At 44.5% G+C, this 19810-nt stretch overlaps 3 protein-coding genes across 3 annotated transcripts; 2 read left to right on the top strand and 1 right to left on the bottom strand.

The window, feature by feature from the left end:
• Window positions 1–261: 261 nt before the first annotated feature.
• On the top strand, window positions 262–3009 carry LOC109747944 (polygalacturonase-like). The gene is made up of 6 exons (XM_020306988.3): window positions 262–450; window positions 566–697; window positions 790–960; window positions 1109–1129; window positions 1233–1748; window positions 1833–3009. Exons 1-6 carry the CDS (start codon window positions 262–264, stop codon window positions 2064–2066), a joined length of 1263 nt encoding a protein of 420 aa, XP_020162577.1. The 3' UTR covers window positions 2067–3009.
• LOC109747940 (G-protein coupled receptor 1) lies at window positions 2574–7202 on the bottom strand. Its single transcript, XM_020306984.4, has 9 exons — window positions 6879–7202; window positions 6029–6060; window positions 5542–5711; window positions 4865–4959; window positions 4385–4486; window positions 4184–4240; window positions 3812–3955; window positions 3282–3352; window positions 2574–3164 (listed from the first exon to the last, which is right to left on the bottom strand). The coding sequence occupies exons 1-9, from the start codon at window positions 7068–7070 to the stop codon at window positions 3011–3013; spliced, it is 1017 nt and encodes a 338-aa protein (XP_020162573.1). The 5' UTR covers window positions 7071–7202; the 3' UTR covers window positions 2574–3010.
• Window positions 7203–9297: 2095 nt separating this feature from the next.
• On the top strand, window positions 9298–10083 carry LOC123494686 (uncharacterized). The gene has a single exon (XM_045230724.2). It carries the CDS (start codon window positions 9440–9442, stop codon window positions 9818–9820), a length of 381 nt encoding a protein of 126 aa, XP_045086659.1. The 5' UTR covers window positions 9298–9439; the 3' UTR covers window positions 9821–10083.
• Window positions 10084–19810: the final 9727 nt, after the last annotated feature.

Here is a 19810-nt window from a genome sequence, read left to right as displayed (position 1 = left end):
AAACTGGGTTAGTTGGATGCAATGGCAGGCATAATGTTCGAAGCACATTTATCTTGACTCCCATGCCGAGAGAATCTTCGGTTTGCTTCGGTCCAAACATCTGTGCCAACTTACCTAATCAACCAGAAGCAACCTGAGCTAAGAAGATCCAAAGATCCCCCACCCAACTTGGCGCCTATAAATAATCCTCACGATGGAATACTTGATTCCATCAGCTTCTGCACCAACAGCACATACTAAGAAGGCATTCTTCTTGCACAAATGGCCTCCATTGTGCCCCTTTTCTCTCTACTGTCATTGTTCTTGTGTTGTGCTCTTGCCAAGGGAGGCATGAAAATGGCCCCTTCGACGAATGGGGCTGACCATAGAGGCCGGTCCCTACAGTCGGATCATGTTTTCAGTGTGCTCACATATGGGGCTTACGGCGATGGGCGCCATGGCGACACAAAGGTATGTATGTATAGTGCAAAACCACCTCAAAATACATAGCATAATTCATTTCACTAGAAATGGAAATCGATACGGAAGGCTTACCATCGGTTTCTTGCGCATCCACCTCTTGTAGGCATTGTCGAAGGCGTGGGCTGCAGCTTGCTCCTCTTTGAATCCTAGCATCATGCTCATCCCCGGGGGCAAGAAATACCTAACCAAGCATTTAACCTTCTCCGGCCCATGCAAATCCAGTATCACGTTAATGGTGAGACAGATGAATAACAAGAACATGCATGCATCATTTTCTTTCATAAAATTTTGCAAACAAAGATGACAAGTTGGAGTACCAAATTCCAGATTGAAGGCACTTTGGTAGCCCCTCCAAAGAGATTATATTGGATAGAGGATACCATTAGGCACTGGATTTTGTTCAGATCTGTGAGAGGCCTTACCGTCACCGGTGGTGGGACCATTGATGGAAATGGAAAGATTTGGTGGCAGAACTCCTGCAAAGTAAACTCAAAACTCGTAAGTATATTGAACTTCTAAGTTGCGCATTCATGAAAGCCACTAGAAAATTGCAAAGTTTCACTGTCAACTTTGAAGTTTAACTATTACAGCTTTCATTTCCTTTTCCTGAAAGCTTTCTAATATGAATTGTTCTTTTCATTGACAGCCTTGCAGACAAGCTCCAACGGTGAGTGCACCTTCTAATCATCATCTTACTTCAGATTTTCCAATCGAGTAGCCTTGTTTTCTTGATTACATATTGGCTATCTTAATTTCTTTTCACTTTCCAGGCTTTGACGTTCTATTCTTGCACAAATCTGGAAGTGAATAATTTAGAACTGCTGAACAGCCAGCAAATCCACATATCGGTGGAGCATTGCAGCGATGTAAGGATGTCACGCCTGTCGATCACAGCACCCGGCACTAGCCCCAACACCGACGGCATCCATATCGCCCATAGTAAGGATGTCAAAGTCATGGACTGTGCAATCAAGACCGGGGACGACTGCATGTCAATCGAGGATGGAACCGAGAACCTACATGTCAACAACATTGTGTGTGGACCGGGGCATGGGATAAGCATCGGGAGCTTAGGCGATCGCAATTCCCAAGCCCAAGTTGCAAACATCACCATCGACGGGGCGCGACTGCGCGGCACGACGAATGGGGCTCGTATCAAGACATGGCAGGGCGGGTGGGGCTACGCAAAGAACATCGTGTTCCAGAACATGATGATGGATAATGTACAGAACCCGATCATCATCGACCAGAACTACTGCGACTCGGCCACACCATGTAATGAACAGGTAAAAGAACATGGCGACTGTGTCGGTTTTATTCATTTGTTTATGCGCATAGATATAATCTAGCGTGTTGTTTTTTTGGTGTAGAAATCGGCTGTGGAGGTGAGCAATGTGTTGTTCAAGAACATTAGGGGGACAAGTGCCTCAAGAGAGGCCATCAAGCTCAGTTGCAGTAGAGCTGTGCCTTGCCATGGGATAGCCTTGCACAACGTCAGGCTTACTCTAAAACGAGGAGGCGGTGATGCAAAGAGCACCTGTGAGAATGCAAAATGGAGGAAACTGGGAACGGTCATGCCACAGCCATGTAGTCTCAACGACTGAAAATATATGGCAAGGATTTGAGAACTTTTAGTTGTATATGATGAGCAGAAAGGGTTACATGTTTTTGATACGCTTCCTCTGATTTTCCGAGTGAAGTCTTCCAATGGAAGGATTTTGAGTAGATAAGTGCAATAGAAGGACACATGCCAACATTGAAGTGTACTAGTGATCGCCGCCACGCTCTACTCATTGTTGAGGAGTTGTTCTTTTTGTATTTTTGATGAGTATCCACTGTGTGGTCTGTTTTTTTCTATATATATAACGGAGCGGGAGATAGTAGAGCATTAATTACTTTAGCAAAATTTCATGTGGAGAGGCTTTGCCTGCTCTTGATGCATAAACCCTTTTGAGCATTTAGCAAACTTGGTGCGGCACTTCTACTCAAGCTGAAACTGGAAAATTATATGCTTTTTCCAAAGAAGCAGCAGTACTATGAGAACCCAACACAAGTTCAAATTTTGGCTATCAAAAATATTTGTCATGACTTCACAATTGTTGGACGGAAAATGCAGTAAAGTGGCCAAAAAGTTAAAATATCTATATCCAAAGTACAACCAAGGGCCAATATTCTTTTTATGGCCAATCAGAAGGGTACATTTTGGGCAGAAAACAAGGGGAAACCATACCCCAAAGGGGTTAAGAACTGTATGGAACAGTGCTAGTATACAAGAGCAATCAGTCCGTAGTCAGTTTCGCCAAACCGATGAGACGAGTTCTCAAGAAGTACAACATGAGGGTGGGGCAAGAATAACGGCAACCACACCAACTTACCTAAGTATCTACCCACTGTTGGCTATCTCCTAAAACAACCTCTTATGTACCGCGGACAACCTGATATGCCAAATGGTCAGTGTAAGTGCTAAGCATCTGCTCCTACAGTGATGTAAATGGTACACACTAATAAACCGCCCTCTTGACGAAGAGCCCGAAAGATATGAACAAACTCAGCCAGCTAGAGAACTCCTAGGTGTTACTCGCATTGTTGTTTCTGTTATACTGTTATTACTCTCAACAATAAGAGAGGTCAGCTCATTTTCTTGCTGACTTCTCAATCTTGACAAAGTAGGGAGGCTCCTTTTGATTCTCTCGGGTAGATACCTGGAAAATTTTGGAAACAGGCCCTTTATCACTACCGACTACAACCAGAATAGTGCAAGGTACATGACCGGGAAAAACATATGGTTGCGGAAAGTTGGTCTATGGAACACAACTTACATGTCAATTCTTTCTGCAATTGCTCTGCGCACTGAAGAGTTGAGACCATAAGCAATCGAATTAAAAAGGCCCTAAAAATATTAGGGAACATTAGTCTAGAGAATTGATGAAAAATAGGAGAAATATGTAATAAAACTATGAACGAAATTATTTTGTAGATAATGCAGGCACAGAGGAACAGTATGATTCCAGCAAATACAGCAACAAGAGGGAGTCATAACTCATAAATACCCTAAGGCCTGTTTTGATGGTGGATTTTCTCCTAATCTATTAAACTAATTTAGTTCTATAATGAAGGCTAGCAAATACAAGCCAATTGCATGGGCTCGTTCCAAGAAATAAAGAAATAAACATGTTGGAATGAAAGCATGCCCATCTTTTGGAGTAGAACTATCAATAGAATGACAAAACGATAACATGTATTGGTTCAGTATCTCCAGGAAGTACGAAGCCCAGTTAGAAACTTTGCATCATATGAATCCAGAAGCATCTAGTCTAAGAATGGAAAACAAAAACATCCAAAGACTCACCATAAGTCCAGCAAACCCAATATCAAGGATGGATAGCCAAAATATCTTGTGACCAGGATTAGCAAAGTCATACAGGCGATTGATTGTTGCGAAAGCCCATGAACCAATTAAAATCAGAGGGTAATAACCCCACCGGTTAAATGCCTACAGAAGGAAGCAAATAATGGTAAGAAGCTGATCAAGGACACACCAAAGTAGCATCATGATGAGTGGACTACATAGTGACATATTCCTCACAATAAAAGCAGTTGTAATTTTTTATCATCGAATCTTATAAAGAAGTAGTAGATAAACATAAGAGAAGCTTATGGACTAACAATGTTGAACAGTCTGTTTTCGGTTAAAAACTGATGATGTACACAATGCATATACCTTCTTGTCTGCCCTCACGTCAGATTGACTTGATCGATCACTCATGCCAACAGCCATCTACAAATTAACATAGACTTTTCAGAAGATACAGCCAGAAAGAGCATAACATATCAAGTGCTACAATACAAGCCTCAGTCAGCCTACCCTCAATAGTCAATATACAAGAGAAAACAGTTAACAGAACGTGTGTTGTACGCATACCCGTGTCGCATTGTTCAACATGCGGTTTACTTGATAGTACGTAAACCCATTGTAGAGAATGGCACCCCAAAGTGGAAGGTAAAAGGTAATCAAGTGTAAAATCTGCAAGTAAAGGGCATTCTAGTGAAGGAATTGCTAAGAAGATGATACAGTGAAAACATGTCTACATCTCAGGGACTAAGTGATGACCATACAAATGGATTGTCAATATATTGCAATGTCTGAAAATCTGAAGGTAGTCCAAGCAAGCTAAGTCACAAATCCATATAAATAGTGAATGGCAGTTTGAACCGTTTGATAACAGCTATGGATGATGTACAAATGCTACATGGAAACAGTAGAATTCAGGAAGATAACTATTTGAGCTGTTCTTGGAATCACTGATAATATAAGAAAATTAGGATCAAATGTATCTTAGTTTAAGCAACAGGAGTGTGTATAACCAAATTAACAAGCTCTTAATAAAAGAGAAAGATGTACCTTTCCCGTGCTTCCCTGCTGGATCCAACACCAGGTCCCTGGCCTTCCATAATCACTTCCTATTGAACGTAATACAGTTGTAACTAGTGAAGTTCCTGAGGAATCAAAAAAAGGAGGCTCTATGTTTAAAGCAACCCATATACACATAATATGAACTAGTCCGGAAATATAATAAAGGGTACCTAGGGCGGTAAACTCAGATGATACATAGACAAAATCTGCAGCACAAGTTACTAACATGGCTAGTTACCAGTTCCAACTATATGAGGCCAGCAAATGAAATCACGCGTACTCATTTTCGAGATACATAGGCATGAGCATCTGATTGGACAAACAACAGAAATTGGCACTGGCATAGGCAGGGTTGAAAATAGCAACACAAAAAATGGGTTACATACGTATGCCATATATAAATGCTGCCATGAGATATAGCAACCTGAATATTAAGACAGACAAAGCATGATGCATCCAACACAGCTGACAGCTATGTTATCTAAAAAATTCCATATTCATTGGCAAATCAGCTACACATAGATGACACAGCTATGAATTTGTGAAGTTTTCAAAAATGTAACCTATTCAAAGCATGCTTTTTAACTGGTTGGACAGGTCACTGCAAGTAATTTGGAAACATGAAGAAATCAGAGAAGTGCCAAAGTGGTGAACAACATACATACCCCATACATACAAGTGGAAAATGAATCCAAACTCCTCAACATCGGTTTTGTGCTTGACAACTGTGCGATGAAGAGTGAATGCTATAGTGGTTGTCCATAAAAAAGAAGCCACACAGAAGAAATGTGCACTGTAGTCATGCGCAAAGCAATAGAATGCATTTGCTGGCCCCCTACAACATCAGATAACAAACTCACTAAATTAATCTGCCACAAAACCCAGCAATCAAGCTGCATGGCAAATATCATTGTAAAATACGGAAGAGAACAAATAACAGTCTGTTTTGTTCTAGCAGAAAAAGGTGCTATACATTCCGTTTACATTCCTCCTATTGATAATTGTAGGGAAATATCAAATATATACTACCCATGATAAAATGTTGATGTGGCTTTTTGTCAGTGTTATTAGCAAAGGTGGATATAATCAGAAAGATAGGAAGCAACTACGTTCAGCAGAGAGTATATTAAAATTATACAGACAGCAACATACCCCATTATAGTGAATAAGCTGCAAAGCATATCCTGCAATTGAAGTGAACATTGTCAGAAAAACTGAACCATACAGTAGTTAAAGCAATGAAGAAAGCTCGCTTCACATAATGCTTTCACAGGTATCAGCAGAGCACCTTGACTAGACATGTATTTCATTTTTCTAAGAAAGAATTCCGCATTCTATTATCACCGAAACAAAAGTAGGTGGATGCTCACCATCCCACTGGTTGCAATTCCAACAACAACAAAATAGAGCTAGGGGGCAATGTCATCTCTTGCAGATGAACAATTTAAGAAATGCCTATTGGAAGCCAGTTTTTCCGCATTCAAGTATATATGTGGAAGACATCCTACCGCTTAGCTTCATTAAACTGGAGCGGCCCATGTGGAAATGGCAACAGGTCACATGATCTCAATCATCTTCCGATTATCTTATGAAACAAGTGTTAAGTTGATCAATAATTGAAGCTAACCATAGTGTAAGACATGCTTAGCTTCGTGCTAAAGCTATTGCAGCTACGAAACTATCGGAAAAACGAATCTATAATGGCCCCAACTGGCAGAAATAAGCATCACGGGTCAAAATTGGACGCACATTTCTGAAATCCCGGTCCTTACTACTTCCAGCACCGAATTCTCCACATCTACTAGAGCTCGTATGCACGACCATTTGTGCAAACTAACGACAAGAGACACCAAAATTGCTCAATTACAGACCAAACTATCAAAACACTGCTCGCAGATCGCGCCACAAGCCCCAAATTCCAAGCCACGCGCACGCCAGATCACGCAATCAGCATCCAAACCGATAAAACATCAAGCAAAGCTCCCAGATCCGATGCTCTCACCGCGACGGCGAGGAAGTAGACGAGCTTGAACGAGAACTTGCGGAGCTCGCGGAAGAGGAGGTAGCAGAGCACGATGAAGGAGGAGCCGGCGAGCGAGAGCGCCGCCGCGGTGGTGCCCACGGCGTCGAGGATCTCGCGGTTCCTCATGGACTGGCTCGCCGCCGCCGACGCCGCCAGGGCCGACGCCGCCATCGCGTCGCCGTCGCCGGTGATCTCTGCGGTGGTGGGAGGTGGGGGAGGACAGAATTATTTATTTATTTATTTATTTTTGAGGGAAGGGGGAGGACAGAAGTGGCGCAGCGGAGAACGGCTGGTGAAAGTTGTTGGCTGTTGGGTTGGGTTGGGTTGGGACCGAGTGCCTTCGTAGCGAAGGTTCGGCTTCATTGGGCCTTTCGATGGGTGTTCTGGGCTGGGATTGGGTGTACTTTTAGGCCTAAATTCGTGGGAGATGGAGTTTCAAAAAAAAAAGAAGCCCAAACTAAGCCCTAGTTTGTCTTGGACGAATTAGACTGTAAAACAAATTCCCCTAAAAAAAGGAGTGTAGAAAAAGTTGTTGTTTTTTCAGGGCAAAGGAGTAAAAACCAAAAGTTATGACGAAATTGTGATGAGTTTTTTATTTTCTATGATTTTGTTTATTATTATTGTCGAAACGAAACATTTGTTCTTTTAAATTATATATGTAAATATTTAATGTGAAAACAAACATGTACATTTTGAGTTTTATTCTCCCAGAGAAGATATGTCTTATTACCTGAGGAGAAACCACACTAGAATTCTAGAATTGCTTTACTTGTCAGTCTAGTTCATTTAGGTTCACGAACTTTGATAATTTTTTAGTGGTTTCTTTTGACTAATTGCATGGTGTGTAACTGAATGCCGTTGTGTCATTACAATAGGAGATGAAGAAAAGTACGGCGATTTGAGCACAACAAAATACTTGTCAACATACTATTATCTTGATTTAAATTGCATTTGGAGTTATTTGACTTTTCATAAGTCTTAGCTCTGTTATTTTTTCGAGAAAAGTTTAGTTATTCTATGAGGGGAGTTTTTCTGCTACCATTATTTGCATGGCCGATTCCACCCTGGCTGTCCTTCCTAGAACAACATCTTTTGTAATGAATTTTGTCAACTCCATTTAACTCATAATTTGAAGCGAACACAATGAACTCCACCAGTACCTTCTCGATCTGGGCAATTTCAATAGCTCGACAGGCTCCAGCAGCCCATGGACTGGGCTCAATCAGCAGCTTGCGCACATTTTTAATTTTAACAAAAAAATGAGCAGGCTCTGCGGCGGCTGCGGCGGCGGAGGAGGGCCATGCAGTTCCGCATGCCGCGGCGCCCGAGGGCGGACGCGGCGTCGGCAGCGGCGAGCGGTGGCGGCGGGCGGAGGAAGAGGATGGCGGTGGCGAGGCTGGGCGGCGAGGGAGGCGGCCGCGGCGGATCGGCTGAGAGCCGGCGGAGGCTCTTCGGGGCGCTGCGGCGGGTGCGGGTGCGGTGGCTGGCGGCGCTGTACCGGAGGACGCTGCGGCGGCTGCGCGCGAGCTACGCCAGGGCCCTCCGCGAGCTAGTCGAGGGCAGGGCGCTCCTGGGCGCGCTCAACGCGCCCCCCGGCGTCGAATGCTCCCGCGCCGCGTCGTTCGGGCCGATGGCCACCGTCGGCTTCTGAGGTCTGGTCGACCTAATTAAAGTCTTAGCTCTGTTCTATTTTTGAGGAAAGCCTTAGTGATTCTACGAGGGAGTTTTTCAGCTAGCATTATTTGCATAGCCGATTCCACCCTAGCTGTCCTTCCCAGAACAACATATTTTCTAATGAATTTTGTCAACTCCATTTAGCTCATAATTTCAATAGCTCGACAGGCTCCAGCAGCCCACGGACTGGCCTCAATCAGCAGCTTGCGCACATTTTTAACAAAAATGAACAGGTCATCTAGTCAAGTCAATGACGATCGATCAGTTCGCCCGCCCATGATGAAGCTAGCTCGGAATCTTAGTTTAGCTCAGGCTGTCGATCGGTCGTACATAACCAAAGATTTGTTTATCCTGACGCCTTCTCGAGCTTATCTTGCAGCAAGCAGCTTAGCAGGCGATCGAGCTCGATCGGAATAGCTTAATCAGAAGTTCATCAGCACTTTTGTCTCGCATGCAGCAATCAGAAGTACACGCGTATGAGTCAGTGGCTTGCTGGATTGGCGCATCCTGATTTGGGGGCGTTTGTGCTTTGTAGCATCCTGCTCTGTTGATTATTGGTGGCCAACTGACTAAACCACCTGCTCGAACGTTGATGGATGGACGTCACAGCGGTCAATGCCGGCCCTTGAGCGCTCCCGTGGGACGCACTACCCTTCAAGAAAAAGAAAAGACGCCATCTAAAGCTGTATAGGCCATAGATTTAGTTATCTTTGTATAAAATTTCAACTGCCGCACGCAGATGACGGCAGAGCACTATGGCTTGCGCCTCACTTATATAGCTTCTTCACGTAGCATAGCAAGAAACAGGAACAAGCGAGAGAGCGAGCTGATCTCTAACCCTGAGCATACATTTTGATTTGATCGATATGGTGGACGCCGGGGCGGCGAGGAGGGCCATGCAGTTCCGCATGCCGCGGCGCCCGAGGGCGGACGCGGCGTCGGCAGCGGCGAGCGGTGGCGGCGGGCGGAGGAAGAGGATGGCGGTGGCGAGGCTGGGCGGCGAGGGAGGCGGCCGCGGCGGATCGGCTGAGAGCCGGCGGAGGCTCTTCGGGGCGCTGCGGCGGGTGCGGGTGCGGTGGCTGGCGGCGCTGTACCGGAGGACGCTGCGGCGGCTGCGCGCGAGCTACGCCAGGGCCCTCCGCGAGCTAGTCGAGGGCAGGGCGCTCCTGGGCGCGCTCAACGCGCCCCCCGGCGTCGAATGCTCCCGCGCCGCGTCGTTCGGGCCGATGGCCACCGTCGGCTTCTGAGGTCTGGTCGACCTAATTAATGGCGTGGTCGGCCGTGAAAGGGTTTACTGATCTTGTTGGTGTATGTGTGGCACCACCTTTGGTTTTTGTACATACGAAGGTGTGCTTCGCGCGCGGAAAGCCGCAAACTCTTTCTTTTCTGCCCTTTTCTAGTGTGTTTTGGTGATGTTTAGTTCTGTCTTTGCTTGGATCTCCGTCCATGTATGTAAAATCCGGCTCTACTCAATAGATTATAAGTGTTGCAATCCGTGCGACACAACTATTCTGAGTGCATGCAAACATTTTTTTTCCGGTAATGATACCTGGCGAACGTTCGCTGCAAGTGAGATCCCAACGAACGCCCCAACCCCAAAGCCACACGGTCCAGATTCAAAGGATCACTAGTAGAAAAAGGTCCATTTGTCCCGGTTCATAAGGCCCATCTGTCCCGGTTGGGGAACCGGGACTAAAGGTCGTTACTAATGCCCTATGGCTTTAGTCCTGGTTCTTATACTAACCGGGACAGATGGGCCTCCACGTGGCCGGTGCTGCGAGCCCAGGCAGGAGACCCTTCAGTCCCGGTTGGTGGCACCAACCGGGACCAATAGGCATCCACGCGTCAGCTGTTCAGGGGCTAGGGTTTTGTTTTTTTTCTGAAAGGGGGGTGGATTTGGGGGTTTTGTATGGTTAATTAAGGTGTTTCATATATTGTGTTAGGTAGCTAATTAATTAATAGAGAGAAGTGTTCTCTCTTATCTCCGTGCTTGGTCGACGCTACGTACTATACGTATAGAGAGGCCCTCGACACGCTAGCTAGTAAGAAAATGAAGGAAACCATTAAGTACAGAAGTTCGTCATGCATACCGAGAGAAGTGATCGACCTCTCCTTCCCCGAGAGATTGGTCGAACAACAAGTTTCCGTATTATCTATCCGACGCTACTGGCTACATACATATACAATATATAATATCTCTTACAATCCCCTAGCATTTGAACTCAAGTTCCACATGGTATTCTCCGGCTTTATTGATGACGTGGTCAAAAAAGAATCCCGCCAATTCCTCTTGAATTGCTTTCATGCGATCTTGTGGTAGGAGTTCATTCTGCATCTGCCACGTCTAATTTGAAGAAGGGGGTTAATACATATATATGAATGAAACTCAACAGAAATGATGGTGCAATAAAATGAAATTGTGAATGTTATTGCTTACGCACTTCATATTGTCTTTTAGAGTAGCCCCGCTTATCTTTGCAAGTCGTGTTGTAGATGAACTCGCACACGTAGTATCCACAGTAATCATTCCCTTGTTCCTGCCACAAGCACTTTATGAGAAATAGAGGTCAATCAAACTGATAATGAAGCATTATAAATGGCATTGATGAAAGTAGCTAGAATCAACGCGAGATGCGCGCAACTAGCTAGCTAGTAGTACTTACTTTCGGTATGTATATCGCAGCTCCTTCGGCAGTCCCGGAGCTTCTGCGGTGAACTTTTTCCAAACCCTGCAAGACAAAGAAAATAATTATTACTTGAGATATCAGGAAATGAACAAAAAGTTGCCGATATGGTGCGATAATGATCGATTGAACTTACTTGTTGAGAATTTTAGTCATGTCCGCATAGGTCTCGGGATCTTTTCGTCTCGAGTCTAAGACGGTTACTAGTCCCTGCTCAAGCTTAATCTCCAGGAGAATATAGTGGAAGCTGCACACGCATGCATAACTCATCAATTACATTATTATAACCTCGCTCGAGTAATAAGGGAAACCGAATATGCACATGACAGTAACACTCACTCGAAGTTGTAAGGAAAGAGTATTAAATCTTTGTTTTGATTTATTATCAATGATTTGAGCAAGTTGGCCTCGGCATCTTTGGCACTCTTTTTAACCTGAAATTCATCTATGAGATTTGTGTTAATGAACCCAATATCATACATTTCTGTTTTTCTGCACTCGACGATCTTCAATCTACATAATATAGTGAGGATAATTATAAATACATGCAATGAAAGAGCTGAGTTATATATAGAGACTTAATGACAGAAGTAGTACTTACAGACAGTAGCAAGTGACCGTTAATTTATTGAGGGCCTTTGGATTGAAGAACTGGAAGAACTCCTCAAATGGAACATACAACAGATCAATTCCAACGAGGTCGTGCTCCTCTTTAACTCTCAGATACAAAGTATTCGTCCCTCCAGACTCTTTGCAGGTTTTCATGTACCAATTATGGAATCTTCGCATCATCGTTGTTAGAGATTTTTCATCTTTGACGAGAGGCTTCCCGTACTCGTATCTGTGTTCATCCACCTCCAAGAAATCATAATGTACATCATCGGGCAGGTAATATCCAAGATTGTTATAACCGGGCACCATCCCCGGATCATTAGCGACGATGTCGCTAGACACATTGAGCGGGGGGGGGGGGCACGATTGGTTCGCTTGTTCGCCGAGCTGGGCAATTTTTTTCCCAGCTGCTCATCGTTCTTTTAACCTTTGATCACTTCTAGTACTTCCCGACCGCTCCGCTTTGATATATACCTTTTCAGTAACATGCTCATAGTTGGTTTTCGGCGGAGACTTTGGTGGTTTCCTCAGGGCATCGATAGTGCGCTTTGCTTTCATCGGATCTACCTTCTCCTCCGGAGGTGGATGTCTCTTTGCTTTCACCCCTTCAAAGAAGTCCTTCACTTCTTTTTCCACGATCTTCTTGTTTTCTTCCACGGTCCTCTCTTACGATAACTTCTCTAGAGGCTTGAGAGGTGGACCGTATCTGTATTGCCTCCTGCCTCTGGCTGTACTGCTAGAAGCCGAAGCAGATGGAGCGGCTGCAGCTATCTTCTTTCGTGCTTGCTTACAAGGCGGAGGAGAAGGACTACGACGCGCCAGAGCAGACGGGGCGGCGGCGGGTCTCTTCCGCCCTTGCTGGCGAGGCGGAGAAGGAGGAGGCTGGTGGCTGCTCGGGCGCGCCGGCGTAGGCGGAGAAGGAGGCGGAGTGCTGCCACGCACCGGAGAAGGAGGCTGAGTGCCCTGATCACTCGCCAGAGGAGGAGGCGGAGTGCCCTGACTCGCCGGAGGAGGAGGAGGCGGAGGCGTCCAGTTCGGAAGGTTGATGAGCTCCTTCCGCCATATGCATGGAGTCTTCAGACAAGAACCTAGCCGAGTCTCCCCGTCACCCGTAGGGTGGTCAAGCTGGAGGTCCTCAAATCCTTCTGTGATTTCATGCACCATCACCCTAGCATATCCTTCTGGAATCGGCCGGCAGTGAAAAGTTGCGCCAGGTTCAGGAGGTGCAACAGAGCCAACAGCCGCCTTGACTTTCAATTCCATCCACTGCGTCATAAGGTGGCAATGCTGAGACTCCGTGATAGCATCCATGGGGTAGCTAGCAGGAGTCGTGAAGACAGGCTCCTGAAGCATCTCCGTGGAAGTGATACGTCTCCGTCGTATCTACTTTTTCAAACACTTTTGCCCTTGTTTTGGACTCTAACTTGCATGATTTGAATGGAACTAACCCGGACTGACGCTGTTTTCAGCAGACTTTCCATGGTGTTATTTATGTGCAGAAACAAAAGTTCTCGGAATGACCTGAAACTCCACGGAACATATTTTTGGAAAATATTAAAAATACTGGAAGAAGAATCCACGTCAGGGGGGCCTCCACCTGTCCATGAGGGTGGGGGCGCGCCTGCCCCCCTGGGCGCGCCCCCTGCCTCATGGGCCCCCTGACGCTCCACCGACCTCAACTCCAACTCCATATATTCGTGTTCGGGGAGAAAAAATCAGAGAGAAGGATTCATCGCATTTTACGATACGGAGCTGCCGCCAAGCCCTAAAACCTCTCGGGAGGGCTGATTTGGAGTCCGTCCGGGGCTCCGGAGAGGGGAATTCATCGCCGTCGTCATCATCAACCATCCTCCATCACCAATTTCATGATGCTCACCACCGTGCGTGAGTAATTCCATCGTAGGCTTGCTGGACGGTGATGGGTTGGATGAGATTTATCATGTAATCGAGTTAGTTTTGTTAGGGTTTGATCCCTAGTATCCACTATGTTCTGAGATTGATGTTGCTATGACTTTGCTATGCTTAATGCTTGTCACTAGGGCCCGAGTGCCATGATTTCAGATCTGAATCTATTATGTTTTCATGAATATATGTGAGTTCTTGATCCTATCTTGCAAGTCTATAGTCACCTACTATGTGTTATGATCCGGCAACCCCGAAGTGACAATAATCGGGACCACTCCCGGTGATGACCATAGTTTGAGGAGTTCATGTATTCACTATGTGTTAATGCTTTGTTCCGGTACTCTATTAAAAGGAGGCCTTAATATCCCTTAGTTTCCATTAGGACCCCGCTGCCACGGGAGGGTAGGACAAAAGATGCCATGCAAGTTCTTTTCCATAAGCACGTATGACTATATTCGGAATACATGCCTACATTACATTGATGAATTGGAGCTAGTTCAGTGTCACCCTATGTTATGACTGTTACAAAATGAACCGCATCCGGCATAATTCTCCATCACCGATCCAATGCCTACGAGCTTTTCACATATTGTTCTTCACTCATTTACTTTTCCGTTGCTACTGTTACAATCACTACAAAACACAAAAATATTACTTTTGCTATAGTTACCATTACTTCCATATTACTTTGCTACTAAATACTTTGCTGCAGATACTAAGTTATCCAGGTGTGGTTGAATTGACAACTCAACTGCTAATACTTGAGAATATTCTTTGGCTCCCCTTGTGTCGAATCAATAAATTTGGGTTGAATACTCTACCCTCGAAAACTGTTGTGATCCCCTATACTTGTGGGTTATCAGAAAGCCATGCCGCTTCTCTGCTGAGATGGCGGGGTAGCTTCAGCAGGTCGCGTGCTGCGAACTGTGTCTCGTTCCTCTAGCGCTTGCACCCTTGCGTGCAGCGCCTGTAGTTGGGTCAACTCCTTTTTCTTCTTCCTCTCCTGGCGTTTGTAACTGCCTGCGTCGGGAAATCCAGCCTTCCACGAAAGGGAGCCTGGCGTGCCTCGTGTCCGTCCGGGGTGCTCAGGATTCCCATGGGCCTCTGTGAGCTCGTCGTTCTCTCTGTCCGGAACGAACGTCCCTTGCTGCGCTTTTTCGATATACTCCTGAAGCTTCTCGATGGGTGTGTTCAGCTGCTCGTTGGACCAAACGCACTTCCCTGTTACAGGGTCCAATTTTCCCCCCAACCCCAAAGAACCAAGTCCTGCAACGGTCTGGCCAGCGTCGCGTCTCTGGTTCGATCCCTTTATCAATGAGGTCATTCTCAGCCTTGTCCCACAACGGCCGGGCTTTCAGGTAGCCACCTGACCCCGTGCGATGGTGATGCTTCTTCTTTGCAGCATTTTTCTTGTTTGTCGCTGACATCTTCGCTGCTCTCTCAGATTTCTTTTTGGTGACAAATGCGGGCCACTGATCTTTGATCTTCTCAAATCGGCCGATGAATTCTGGAGTCTTGTCTTGGTCGACAAACGATGATTTCAGCTCATTCTTCCACCTCCTGAATAGCTCAGCCATCTTCCTAAGAGCATAAGCCTTGATCATTGGCTTTTTAACTGGATTCTTCGGATCTTCCTCTGGCGGGAAGGTGAAATTTTCCTGCAGCGCGGTCCAAAGATCAGCTTTCTGCCTATCGCTGACATAAGACACCTGAGAGTCTATGTCCTTAGGCTTCAACCATTGCTCGATGCTGATTGGGATCATGTCCCTAACTAGAACCCCGCACTGAGCATTAAATTTTTGCTTGGTCCGGAGGGGTTCAATCGGTTGGCCAGCACAATCAATTTCGATGATCGTGTACCTTTCATCCGTGCGCAACTTTCTCTTCGGGCCTCGTCTCGTTACCGAAGTGTTGCTCGATCCGGATGGCTAGAAAAGAAGAAAAAGAAGAGAGTTAATATGTGTACATACCAAAAACAATTAATGCATCAATTAGCTATATAGTCAGCACATGCTTAATTGATTAATATATATATACCTGGCCGGACTCCATTCGGTCACCGGAGCCGTCATCACGGTGTCCTTCCTCCTCGATTCGGTCACCGGAGCCGTCGTCATCACGGTGTCCTTCCTCCTCCATTCGGTCACCGGAGCCGTCATCACGGTGTCCTTCCTCCTCCATTGTTTGATCATCGTCGTAGCCTGCTTCTTCATCCTGTCTTTCCAGACCATCGGTGCATGTGTCATTGAGAAACGACAAGACGGCATCACTTCCGTGTGCGATTATCTCCCCCAACACCGCTTCTTTTGCTTCGTCTCGGGGGTGCGCATCCATAGTTTCTCCAAATATTTATAACATGGCAATTATTATTCAAACATGACAGATGGATATATTAGTGGCAAACGTAGAACTAGCTAGCAGCACAATAAGGAATCATATTAGTGGCCTGGAATCGACGCTTCTCTAGGGTTTGGGGTGGCCTCGGCAACGCTTCAAGGGTTTGGGGTGGCCTCAACAACGCTTCAAGGGTTCGGGGTGGCCTCGACGACAACGCTCTTTTAACTTGGTAAATTTGGGTGGCCTCAAGAGAGTTTGTCGATCGGGTAGGGGCGCGGCGGGAGGGGGTAGGAGACCGACATCGTTTTTTTCTAGGGTTTGGGTGTCCTCCAGAGTTTTGGTCGAGCGAGAGGGCCGGGGGGGTGCTCCCGTGGTATAAATTATCACGGTCGAGAGGGGGTATATATATCGACCGCCCCTCATGTCGAAGTTATCCGGGAGGGGGTTATATCGACAACGACGACATACATACATGGGAAAATAATGTTATCGGGGAGGGGGTATATCGACCCCCCCCTCGTGTTGAAGTTATCGGGATAGAAGAGAAGAAGAAAAAAAATAGAATTTTCTCTTTTTTCCTCTTCTTATTTATTTCTCCTCTTCTTCTCCTTTCTTCCTCTTCTTATTTTCCTTTTTCCTCCTTCTTTTTCTTCTTCTTCCTTCTTCCTAGCTAGATATATAGAACTTTTCTAAAAATGTAACTTTTGCATATATATAAAAAATTTCTAAAAATATTCATATATAAAACTTTTTCTTCTTCTTCTCCTTCTTCCTTCTCGCTTCCTTCTTCCTAAATATATAAAACTTTTTCTAAAAATGAAACTAACCTAAAATGTACTAAATCAGAGAACATATATAGATAAAACTTTTTTTAAAATCTAATTTTTGCATATATGAACATATATACACAGAGAACATACATACATATATACATTTTTATAAAAAAGCAAAAAACAAATAATCATATATATGAACAAAAAATCTGAAAAAAACAGGACATATAATCATATATACACACATACATATACTCACACATATACATATAATCTGAAAAAAAAACATCATATAAATGTGGGAAAAAAACAGGGAGGAAGGGGGAGGCGCCGGCCTGACCAGCGTGGTCGGGGCAGGGGCAGAGGCGACGGCGGCGTGGTCGGGGCGGGGCAGGGCGACGGCGGCGTGGTCGGGCCGGGGCAGGGGCGACGGCGGCGTGGTCGGGGCGGGGCGACGGCGGCGTGGTCGGGCGGGCCGACGGCGGCGTGGTCGGGGCAGGGGCGGCGGCGTCCACGGGGCAGAGGGCGGCGACGGCGTCGACGGGGCGAGCTCGGGCAGCCTGGCGGCGTCGTCGGGGCGGGGCAACTGCAGAGATGAGTGTGAAAAACGCAAAGTGTTTTCTTATATACCAAGGGCATTAGTACTGATTCGTGGCACCAACCGGTACCAATGCCCCCTTTAGTCCCGGTTGGTTCCACCAACCGGGACCAAAGGTCTCTTTTCAGCAGCCCAAAGGACGGGAAGCGGCGGCCTTTGGTCCCGGTTGGTGGCACCAACCGGTACTAAAGGGTGGCATTGGTTTCGGTTGGTGGCACGAACCGGTACCAATGCCACCCTTTTAGTCCCGGTTGGTGCCACCAACCGAGACTAAAGGCCGCGCACAGCGGCCTGGTGGTGGGAGTTTAGTACCACCTCGCTATTTGAGAGGGGCGCGCAGTGGTTTATAAGCCCCACTGCCGCACCCCTCTCGAGCTCCTCTCTATTGCAGGCTTACGGGCCTAATTGTCACTGCTATGCCAGATGGGCCTACTGGGCCTTCTGCGGGCCTGAAACCTGGCCCATTGATGGGTTTCTAGTCGTATTCAGGCCGTGGTGGCCCAGTAGATGGCAATTTTTTTATTTTTTCCCAGTTTTTTGTTTTCTTTTTTGCTTTTTTTATTGTTTCTACTTACAACAAAATACTTATTTATTTTATTTTATTTTATTTTGTTTCTAATTACTTATTTATTTTATTTTATGATAATTCTTTTTGCTATTAAGGTTTCTAACAAAAAAAGTTCTTTATGAAAATTCTATTTGCTTTTAATGATTTTGAACAGAAAATACTTTGATAATTTTAGTTGCATGAATTTTATATAATTTTAGTAGAGGTTGCTTATAGTGTTTTGAACAGAAAATACTTTGATAATTTTAGTTTCATAAATTTCATTTATGTTACTAAAGTTTATTTTATTTTATTTTATTTTGTTTCTACTTATATATTTTATTGTAGTTTATGTTATTTTGTTTCTAATTACTTATTTATTTTATTTTATGAGAATTCTTTTTGCTATTAAAGTTTGTAACAAAAAAGTTGTTTATGAAAATTCATTTTGCTTTTAATGATTTTGAATAGAAAATACTTTAATAATTCATCATTTCACCCACATAGCATGTGCAAGAAAGTAGAGAGGGTTACGCCAAAAAATGGATGCACTTCGTGTACAAAACGGATAATCTCTTTCGAAGTATCAGGGTTTCATACGGAAACTCGTCTGTTACAAAGGGATTTCATTTTTTTGAACTTATTTGAAGTCCATAGTTTTTCTGTGTTCAAAATGCACCATTCAAAGCCACATCATCAATTTTCAACTCTTTCTGACTTCATTTGTTATTTTTCATGCATTTACTGATTATTTTGAGCTATATGACCCTGAAATTGAAAAACATTTCAAATGAACTCTGAAAAGGTTGAAAGGTGGCATGGTATCATCATTTGACCCACATAGCATGTGCAAGAAAGTAGAGAGGGTTACGACAAAAATTGGATGCACTTCGTGTACAAAACAGACAATCTCTTTCGAAGTATCAGGGTTTCATACGGAAACTCGTCTGTTACAAAGGGATTTCATTTTTTTAACTTATTTAAACTCCATAGTTTTTCTGTGTTCAAAATGCACCATTCAAAGCCACATCATCAATTTTAACCCTTTCTGACTTCATTTGTTATTTTTCATGCATTTACTGATTTTTTTCAGCTATAAGACCCTGAAATTGAAAAGCACTACAAATGAACATGGATAGATAAATGACCAAATTAATAGTAGTTCATCATCACATTAAAACCAAAGTACATACATAGTTCAAATTGAACAACATATAGCTCTCCAGAGCATCTAGTTAAACCATACATTGAAACAATGTAAACCTTTCAATGCAACAACAAATGCGATCATAATCACAACTAAGGTAACAATTGATCCAACGGCATAATGATACCAAGCCTCGGTATGAATGACATATTTTCTAATCTTTCTAATCTTCAACCGCATTGCATCCATCTTGATCTTGTGATCATCGACGACATCCGCAACATGCAACTCCAATATCATCTTCTCCTCCTCAATTTTTTTTATTTTTTCCTTCAAGTAATTGTTTTCTTCTTCAACTAAATTTAACCTCTCGACAATAGGGTCGGTTGGAATTTCCGGTTCATCCACCTCCTACATAAATAAAATCTATGTCACGTTGGTCGGCATAATTGTCATAAACAATAAATGAACCAAATAGTTATAAAAAGATAATATGTACCACATCCGAATCATAGACAGGACGAGGGCCGACGGGGGCGGATACCAGAACCATCGCACTATATAATAACAAGGAATAATAAAAGTAAGAAAATTAGACAAGTATCTATCTGAAATAAGAATTTTTTTTTCTTTC

The sequence above is a fragment of the Aegilops tauschii genome, chromosome 7 (assembly GCF_002575655.3).
Source record: "Aegilops tauschii subsp. strangulata cultivar AL8/78 chromosome 7, Aet v6.0, whole genome shotgun sequence".
Lineage (NCBI taxonomy): Eukaryota > Viridiplantae > Streptophyta > Magnoliopsida > Poales > Poaceae > Aegilops > Aegilops tauschii.
The sequence above is the reverse complement of the archived record's forward strand: the minus strand, read 5'-3'. Positions and strand labels throughout refer to the sequence as shown.